Source organism: Salvelinus sp. IW2-2015, unplaced genomic scaffold (genome assembly GCF_002910315.2).
Source record: "Salvelinus sp. IW2-2015 unplaced genomic scaffold, ASM291031v2 Un_scaffold2616, whole genome shotgun sequence".
In the NCBI taxonomy this organism is placed as follows: domain Eukaryota; kingdom Metazoa; phylum Chordata; class Actinopteri; order Salmoniformes; family Salmonidae; genus Salvelinus; species Salvelinus sp. IW2-2015.
Window position 1 is genome coordinate 54716 of NW_019943924.1, and position 10283 is coordinate 64998.

The window sequence follows — 10283 nt, forward strand, 5'->3', positions numbered from 1 at the left end:
AGCAAAAATGTATGGACTAAAAAGTACATTATTTTCTTTAGGAATGTAGTGAAGTAAAAGTAAAAGTTGTCCAAAATATAAACAGGTAAGTAAACTACAGATACCCCAAAAAATGACTTAAGTAGTACTTTAAAGTATTTTTACAAAAGTACTTTATACCACTGTTCCAGCGATATCATAATTTCTACATATTTATTGTATCAAATGGTAGGCTACAGTAGCCTACAATGGCATAGAAATGAATAGCCTAGTTGAGGGCCAACAGATGCAATTATACAATGGGTGGGTCTAATCCTGGATGCTGATTGGTTAAATCCCAATTCCAGCTGGAGTCTTTTCCAGAAGTTACCAACGGCTAATGCTAACACTAGAATGAACGACTGGGTCATGTCCACAGATACAGAACAGAAAGACTTAACAACTGGATCGCGTCTCTGGCAACCGAACTGATCGAACGAACAATCTCTATATACATTCAGAGTAAACAGCATCTGAGAGAGCTGCTCTGGTCTGACCCCTGACCTGGCAGCAGTGATGTAGTGAGAGTAGTGGTAGTGAGAGTAGCGGTATTGAGAGTAGTGGTAGTGTGAATAATGGTAGTGTTGAGAGTAGTGATAGTGAGAGTAGTGATAGTGGGGAGAGTAGTGATAGTGAGAGTAGTGGTAGTGAGAGTAGTGATAGTGTGAATAATGGTAGTGTTGAGAGTAGTGATAGTGAGAGTAGTGGTAGTGGTGAGAGTAGTGGTAGTGAGAGTAGTGGTAGTGGTGAGAGTAGTGGTGGTGATTGTAGTGGTGGTGATTGTAGTGGTAGTGAGAGTAGTGGTAGTGAGGAGTAAGTGGTATGGAGAGTGTGGTAGTGTGGAAGTAGTGGTAGTGAGAGTAGGTAGTGAGAGTAGTGGTAGTGAGAAGGTAGTGGTAGTGAGATGTGTGTTGGAGTAGTAGTGGTAGTGAGAGTAGTGGTAGTTGAGGAGTGGTAGTGAGAGTAGTGGAGTGAGAGTAGTGGTAGTGAGAGTAGTGGTAGTGAGAGTAGTGGTAGTAGTGAGATGTAGTGGAATGGAGTAGTGGTAGTAGAGTGTAGTGAGAGTAGTAGTAGTAGTGGATGGTAGTGGAGTAGTGAGAGTAGTGGATAGTGAGAGTAGGTAGTTGAAGTAGTGGTAAGTGAGAGTAGTGGTAGTGATTGTAGTGGTAGTGAGAGTAGTGGTAGTGAGAGTAGTGGTAGTGAGAGTAGTTGGTAGTGAGAGTAGTGTAGTGAGAGTAGTGGTAGTGGAGATGTGTGATAGTGAGAGTAGTGATAGTGAGAGTAGTGGTAGTGATGTAGTGGTAGTGATTGTTAGTGTAGTAGTGAAGTAGTGGTAGTGGAGTATGGTAGTGAGAGTATGGTAGTAGTGAGAGTAGTGTAGTGAGAGAGTGGTAGTAGGAGTAGTGGTATGTGAGAGTAGTGGTAGTGAGAGTAGTGTAGTGAGAGTAGTGGTAGTGGTGAGAGTAGTGTTAGGGAGAGTAGTGGTGAGAGTAGTGAAGTATAGTGGTGAGTGAGAGGTAGTGGTAGTGGAGAGTAGTGTAGTGAGAGTAGTGGTAGTGTTGAGTAGTGTGTAGTGATTGTAGTGGTGTAGATAGTGGTAGTGGTAGTAGTGGTCGTAAGTGAGAGTAGTGGTAGTGAGAGTAGTGGTAGTGATTGTAGTGGTAGTGAGAGTAGTGGTAGTGAGAGTAGTGGTTAGTGGAGTAGTGATAGGTGAGAGTAGTGATAGTGAGATAGATAGTAGTGAGAGTAGTGTAGTGAGGTATGGGTAGTGGTAGTAGTGGTAGTGAGAGTAGGTAGTGAGAGTAGTGGTAGTGATGAGTGTAGTGATGTGTAGTTAGTAGTGAGAGTAGTAGTAGTGAGAGTAGTTGATAGTGAGAGTATGTAGTGATTGTAGTGTAGTGATTGTATGGTAGTGATTGTAGTGGTAGTGAGAGTAGTAGTAGTGAGAGTAGTGGTAGTGAGAGTAGTGGTAGTGGAGTAGTGGGTAGTGAGAGTAGTGGTAGTAGTGAGAGTAGTAGTAGTGAGAGTAGTGGTAGTGATTGTAGTGGTAGTGTTCATACCATAGATGTTGAGGTTGAAGTGTCTGCTACAGTCTCCTCGCGCTGTTATGTTGTATGTATGAATATGTAAGTTTATATTGTGATGACATAGCTGACTAACATTTAACAAATGTGGGCTTAATAATAATGATAATAAATGGTGAATAAACTGTAAATGCCTTAGAAATGGTTTATTACTGAATGTTATTATAAAGTGTTACCCGGAATCGCATATTCTTACATATGACCATCAACTACTACAATAGACCATTGAGTGAGACCTGGACTTTACTTGATATCATGCAGTGTTTTACATTTCAACTTTACTACATTTGTTAAAGGCATTTTGTCCCATATGAGCCACTAGAGGGTGATGTTAAAGAACATATAGAATGATCCATGACATCCTCAAAATGTACTTTTAGAAATCTTACATACAATTTATCATTAAATAACATGCAACAACCAGAGACTTTGGTATTTGGAACATACACCCCAAAATTATTACAATGTCTTTTATAACACAACCTTAGTCCGTCTTATGCCTTCTCCAAGTCATTCCATTCAAATCCAGTCAAACCATTCTGTATCAACACCACATGTATCTATGATGACAACACTGAGATAAGTCATGTCAGCATATTGTTACATGAAGGAAGCAATTACAACAAAACAGTATAACATAACTATATCAAACCTGTGTATGTCAAATTTAGGAATAAAAACATAGGAACTATGAACACCTTAACTTCAGAGTTAAAATAAGTTTAGCTGTCACTTTGAACCATGGATAAAAGAAAGCATAAATGATTGGATTAATTAGGGAATTAACAAGTGGCAGAAAGCTGATGATGAATGACGATAAATTGTCAATTAAAAGAAAAAATAAATACAAATGAAATGGAATCCAACAGCTTAGATAGGTGAAAACAACAATAGCTAGAGTTTTTGCTGCTTTTCTCTCAGACTTATTTACCTGTACAGTTTTAACACCAGACACACTGACAGCCTCTTTTGAAAATACCTTTCTGGCCTGTGATCTGGCCACCACAAAGATWTTCAAATAAAGTGTTATAATAATAGAGCATGGGACAACCATTGTAATAACAGTGTCAATTATATTACCCCAGGTTATTCCTTCAACAATAAAACATTCTTTCAAACACCTACTTGGTACCTGTACATTTACAAAGATGTTTATAATAGCAGCATAATATATGATACAACAACACCAGGTAATGGATATACAACACATGATTCTTGTTATTGTTATTTTAGAGTGGTACAATAAGGGATCACACACAGCAACTGTCACGATCGTCTACTGAAGAGAGTGAGGACCAAGGCGCAGCGCGTGAAAAGAACATCTTCTTTTATTCAGAAGAGAGAAATAACATGAAACGAACACTATACACAAACTAAACAAACGACCGACCGTAAAGCTATAAACGTTGTGCACACACACACAGGCTACAAACGTTCAACATAGACAATTACCCACAAATACCTAAAGCCTATGGCTACCTTAAATATGGCTCCCAATCAGAGACAACAATAACCAGCTGTCTCTGATTGAGAACCAAACCAGGCAACCATAGACTTTCCTAAACCTCTCTACTGAACACAACCCCATACACTATACAAAACCCCCTAAACAATACACACACCCTAAACTAGACAAAACACACAAACATCCCATGTCACACCCTGACCTAACTAAAATAATAACGAAAACAAAGAATACTAAGGCCAGGGCGTGACAGCAACATAGCGGTCAATAGATATCAAGACCAAATTGCCCAGAGATAAAGACGCACATAAACAAGTGATGTAGAAATAAAACACACAGAAATATTCCCCAAAACCCCAGCATTGTTCCATTATCGCTACAGTCGTTACTGGTATCACAATCAGTCCCACCAGCAGATCTGACACAGCCAGAGAGAGGATGAGCAGGTTGGTTGGAGTGTGGAGCTGCTTGAAGTGAGAGATGGAGATAATCACCAGTACATTCAAAAATACTGTAACTGCTGAAATCAATGAGAAGAAGATGTACAGTGTTATGTAGATAGATGTCGATAGCAAAGCCTTTCTGCAAGAAGAGTTTCTGTCTTGAAAACAGTATTGAATCTCTTCCTTTTTCTCCATTTGTAATAAAAGGTAAAAAATACTGAGGTCCTGCTCCTGCTTGGTCCTGTGTGTGACCCTGTCAGGTCCGCCTTCTGACAAACTCAGAGCTCTGCCTCTCTATATATCCCTGAGTTACTGATGGGTCTCTCTGCACACACACACACACACACACACACACACACACACACACACACACACACACACACACACACACACACACACACACACACACACACACACACACACACACACACACACACACACACACACACACACACACACACATACAAATAAAAAAAATGGTTTGTCAAAGAAATTATATGTGAAAGCATGATGTGATATGTGATAGGGTTGTATGTTTCTCTGCCTGTCCTTCAGTTTTACTGGTAGTTAGAGATGAGAGAAAAGGTAAATTTTCTCAACTGAGAATTTTAATGGGGAGAATATAGCACTGGTGATGTTTTGGTCACTCAAAGTGTAACGCTCGTCGGAAGGATGAGACCAAGGTGCAGGGTGGTACGTGTTCATGCTTCTTTATTAAAATCAAACACCAACCAATACAACAAAAGAACAACGAACGTAACTTCTTGAAGGCTACACAGAGCAAACAAAACCAACATCCCACAACCTACAGTGGAAAAACAGGCTGCCTAAGTATGATTCCCAATCAGAGACAACGATAGACAGCTGTCCCCTGATTGAGAACCATACCCGGCCAAAACATAGAATCACAAATAATAGAAATAAAGAACATAGAATGCCCACCCCAAATCATACCCTGACCAAACCAAATAGAGACATAAAAAGGCTCTCTAAGGTCAGGGCGTGACACAAGGGCTATTTTACATGGGACATAGGATAACTGTGCAGACTAACTGGTTTGGGTGATGTCAGTGCTCGGTTTGGACCATAATCCACAACCTCAGGAGAGATGATGGCACGCCACATGTCAGCTGGCCAGTGTGTAGGAAAGTTGACAGTAGGGAAGTTGATGAGATGGCATAACTTATGGTGTACGCGCTTATAGAAAATGCTATCAAAATTGTGGCGCTCCATAGGAACAGTCCCAATCACCCCTTCATGTTTTTTTCACAATTTCTGGTGTGTTGTTTTCTAAGAAAAAAATGTTACTAATAAATGTGACTTTCAGTTCAATTGTAATCGGTCAATGATCTCAAAATCACTTCAAGTTAAGTAGGGACAGTTCACAATTTACTGGGAATGTTTTGACGACCCTCCCTTGTACTGTACATAAAATTGCACACCCTCCCCCTCATAGAATTAACACAAAACAATGTGTATGGACAGAAATAACAATAACTGTAGCGACCCTGGGCCAGAAGGTTGAGGGTTCGCCGACCACCATGGACCAGCTCACTCTCCCCGTCTGTTTCATGAGGCCTACACTATGATCAGAGCTGGCTGCAGACAATGATCAGCTAGGGGGATATCAGATTTCCAACATTTAGATGACATAATTTATAATAAAAAAATATATATGCAACAAATTTTCCACCAACAGGTTTCTGTGCCAACGCACCACACAACCATTAAACAAAGTATACCGACTTTGGGCGCTTCAATATCATGGCTTGCGTTTTCAGAACCATAATAAATAGACTATGACAATCGCGACAAATAAATTGACTATGCTCTTGCTCCACAAAGGCTCTCCAAGCGGCCTGGTTTAATCTGGGCACGGAGATAAACTACGGCCCGATTGGCTCGCTCTGATGAGTTACAGACAGTGTGCAGTTCACGTTCTACCATCTGATTGCCTGCCCTTGGAGGCACATAGCATCTGGGCATGGTTTAGGTGGAGAGGTCTGAGAACAGACTTGCATGTCTTCCATCTGCCCATCAGGTAGTACGTGGTCATCACAGCCCCTCCTACTGATCCAGAGTTTCTTTACTAGAACCTTTAGCTGAGTCATGAAAGGGAGGATGTAGCCTAAGGGATCATATTGGCTGGCCAGCACTCTGTAAATGACCCTCAAGGTTGGTTCCTCTTCTCTCTGGACAAGTCAATGGTTTTAGCCGAGGGACTCTCGCTATCAGCTCAGGCCCAGAGTTGGTTCTTGTGGATCGATGGTGGTTTGGGAGAGAGATAACTTACTGGTCTTTGATCTCTCTTCTGGAGGAAAAGGGTATGTTACTGGCCCATTGCCAAACCTAGAAACGCCCGCCCAAGTGTCATCAGAGCAGGCGGTCCAGCAAAAATGTTGCTTGGGTAGAATTTGGAGACAGTTGTCAATATAGAAAGCGTGCTCGACAGACTCCTGAACATCCGTGTTGCCATCATGGTGGCCCCGATAATGTTTCTGGAGGGGATAGATGACATAGCAGGGACTACACATCGTTCCAAAGAGTATAACCTGCCATTCATAGGTGCTCAGCTCTGCTTTGTGGTCCAAATCCCTTCAAATGTACCTGAAGAGTGACTTGGAGAAGGCACACCTGGTGAGCCATGCCTTTGATATCACCGCTTATAGCCACTGTGCGGTGCCTAAATCTTAGGAGCATGCCGAGCTAGGAAGGGCAAACTTTTTTTTGCCACCCGGACATGTTCAGACTACATTTTGAGATAATATAAGACACAGGTCAGTTTTTATTACTAGTATAGGCATTATTTTATAGGCGTCCTTAAGTCTGAATATTGATTCATTAATCCCATCGGTCATGAAATGTGGTTAAATCAACAGGAGCAAGTTTGAACTCAGGTGAGCATTCAGAAAGAATTCAGACCCCTTGAGTTTTTCCACATTTTGTTACTTTAAAGCCTTATCCTAAAATAGATTTTTTTCCCTCAGCAATCATCACCCAATACCCTATAATGACAAAGCAAAAATCAAATCAAATTCAAATCAAATGTATTTATAAAGCCCTTCTTACATCAGCTGATATCTCAAAGTGCTGTACAGAAACCCAGCCTAAAACCTCAAAAAGCAAGCAATGCAGGTGTAGAAGCACGGTGGCTAGGAAAAACTCCCTAGAAAGGCCAGAACCTAGGAAGAAACCTAGAGGGGAACCAGGCTATGAGGGGTGGAGATTATAACAGAACATGGCCAAGATGTTCAAATGTTCATAGATGACCAGCAGGGTCTAACAATAATAATCACAGTGGTTGTCGAGGGTGCAACAGGTCAGCACCTCAGGAGTAAATGTCAGTTGGCTTTTCATAGCCAATCATCCAGAGTGTCTCGTTCCTGCTGTTTCTAGAGAGTTGAAAACAGCAGGTCTTGGGACAGGTAGCACGTCCGGTGAACAGGTCAGGGTTCCATAGCCGCAGGCAGAACAGTTGAAACTGGAGCAGCAGCATTTTTATTTTTATTTATTTCACCTTTATTTAACCAGGTAGGCCAGCTGAGAACAAGTTCTAATTTACAATTGCGACCTGGCCAAGATAAAGCAAAGCAGTTCCAACCATACAACAACACAGAGTTACACATGGAGTAAAACAAACATACAGTCAATAATACAGTAGAAAAATAAGTCTATATACAATGTGAGCAAATTGATAGATAAGGAGGTGAAGGCAAAAAAAAATAATATATAAAATAAAATAATATAAAAAATAAAATAAAAATATAAAAAAGCCAATGTGGCGAAGTAAATAGCAAGTAAAACACTGGAATGTTTGGTTTGCAGTGGAAGAATGTGCAAAGTAGAGATAGAAATAATGGGGTGCAAAGGAGCAAAATAAATAAATAAATACAGTAGGTAAAGAGTAGTTGTTTGGGCTAAATTATACATGGCTATGTACAGGTGCAGTAATCTATAGCTGCTCTGACAGCTGGTGCTTAAAGCTAGTGAGGGAGATAAGTGTTTCCAGTTTCAGAGATTTTTTCTGGAAAGAGAGGCGCCAAAGGAAGAATTGGTTTTGGGGGTGACCAGAGAGATATACCTGCTGGAGCGCGTGCTACAGGTGGGTGCTGCTATGGTGACCAGCGAGCTGAGATAATGGGCACTTTACCTAGCAGGTCTTGTAGATGACCTGGAGCCAGTGGGTTTGGCGACGAGTATGAAGCGAGGGCCAGCCAACGAGAGCGTACAGGTCGCAGTGGTGGGTAGTATATGGGCATTGGTGACAAAACGGATGGCACTGTGATAGACTGCATCCAATTTATTGAGTAGGGTATTGGAGGCTATTTGTAAATGACATCACCGAAGTCGAGGATTGGTAGGATGGTCAGTTTTACAAGGTATGTTTGCAGATTATTGAAGGATGCTTTGTTGCGGAATAGGAAGCCAATTCTAGATTTAACTTTGGATTGGAGATGTTTGATGTGAGTCTGGAAGGAGAGTTTACAGTCTAACCAGACACCTAGGTATTTGTAGTWGTCCACATATTCTAAGTCAGAGCCGTCCAGAGTAGTGATGTTGGACAGGCGGGCAGGTGCAGGCAGCGATCGGTTGAAGAGCATGCATTTAGTTTTACTTGTATTTAAGGGCAATTGGAGGCCACGGAAGGAGAGTTGTATGGCATTGAAGCTCGCCTGGAGGGTTGTTAACACAGTGTCMAAAGAAGGGCCAGAAGTATACAGAATAGTGTCGTCTGCTTAGAGGTGGATCAGAGACTCACCAGCAGCAAGAGCGACATCATTGATGTATACAGAGAAGAGAGTCGGTTCAAGAATTGAAGCCTGTGGCACCCCCATAGAGACTGCCAGAGGCCCGGACAACAGACCCTCCGATTTGACACACTGAACTCTATCAGAGAAGTAGTTGGTGAACCAGGCGAGGCAATCTTTAGAGAAACCAAGGCTGTCGAGTCTGCCGATGAGGATGTGGTGATTGACAGAGTCGAAAGCCTTGGCCAGGTCAATGAATATGGCTGCACTGTATTGTTTCTTATCGATGGCGGTTAAGATATCGTTTAGGACCTTGAGCGTGGCTGAGGTGCACCCATGACCAGCTCTGAAACCAGATTGCATAGCGGAGAAGGTATGGTGGGATTCGAAATGGTCGGTAATCTGTTTGTTGACTTGGCTTTCRAAGACCTTAGAAAGGCAGGGTAGGATAGATATAGGTCTGTAGCAGTTTGGGTCAAGAGTGTCCCCCGCTTTGAAGAGGGGGATGACCGCAGCTGCTTTCCAATCTTTGGGRATCTCAGACGACACGAAAGAGAGGTTGAACAGGCTAGTAATAGGGGTGGCAACAATTTCAGAAGATAATTTTAGAAAGAAAGGGTCCAGATTATCTAGCCCGGCTGATTTGTAGGGGTCCAGATTTTGCAGCTCTTTCAGAACATCAGCTGACTAGATTTGGGAGAAAGAGAAATGGGGAAGGCTTGGGCGAGTAGCTGTGGGGGGTGCAGTGCTGTTGACCGGGGTAGAGTCCGTCACTCCTGCTGAGGAGTGACGGACTCCATCCTAGCTGGAGGGGTGCTCTCATCTTATCTACCAACATAGACAGGGCTCTAACTCCTCTAGCCCCACAATGAAATAGGGTGCAGGCCAGGCAGCAGGCTGTTAGCCAACCTGCCAGCTTAGTGGAGTCTGCCAATAGCACAGTCAGTGTAGCCAGCTCAGCCATACCCATTGAGACTGTGTCTGTGCCTCGACCTAGGTTGGGCAAAACTAAACATGGCGGTGTTCGCCTTAGCAATCTTATTAGGATAAAGACCTCCTCCATTCCTGCCATCATTGAAAGAGATCGTGATACCTCACATCTCAAAATAGGRTTACTTAATGTTAGATCCCTCACTTCAAAGGCAGTCATAGTCAATGAACTAATCACTGATCATAATCTTGATGTGATTGGCCTGACTGAAACATGGCTTAAGCCTGATGAATTTACTGTGTTAAATGAGGCCTCACCTCCTGGTTACACTAGTGACCATATCCCCCGTGCATCCCGCAAAGGCGGAGGTGTTGCTAACATTTACGATAGCAAATTTCAATTTACAAAAAAAAAAAATGGCGTTTTCGTCTTTTGAGCTTCTAGTCATGAAATCTATGCAGCCTACTCAATCACTTTTTATAGCTACTGTTTACAGGCCTCCTGGGCCATATACAGCGTTCCTCTCTGAGTTTCCTGAATTCCTATCAGACCTTGTAGTCATAGCAGATCATATTCTAATTTTTGGTGATTTTA

The 10283-nt window shown here is 42.2% G+C and overlaps 1 protein-coding gene across 1 annotated transcript; it reads right to left on the minus strand.

Annotated features, from left to right (window-relative positions):
* Positions 1-2784: 2784 nt before the first annotated feature.
* Positions 2785-8787, minus strand: LOC139025395 (trace amine-associated receptor 13c-like). Its single transcript, XM_070440508.1, has 3 exons — positions 8770-8787; positions 3957-4034; positions 2785-3378 (listed from the first exon to the last, which is right to left on the minus strand). The coding sequence occupies exons 1-3, from the start codon at positions 8785-8787 to the stop codon at positions 2791-2793; spliced, it is 684 nt and encodes a 227-aa protein (XP_070296609.1). The 3' UTR covers positions 2785-2790.
* Positions 8788-10283: the final 1496 nt, after the last annotated feature.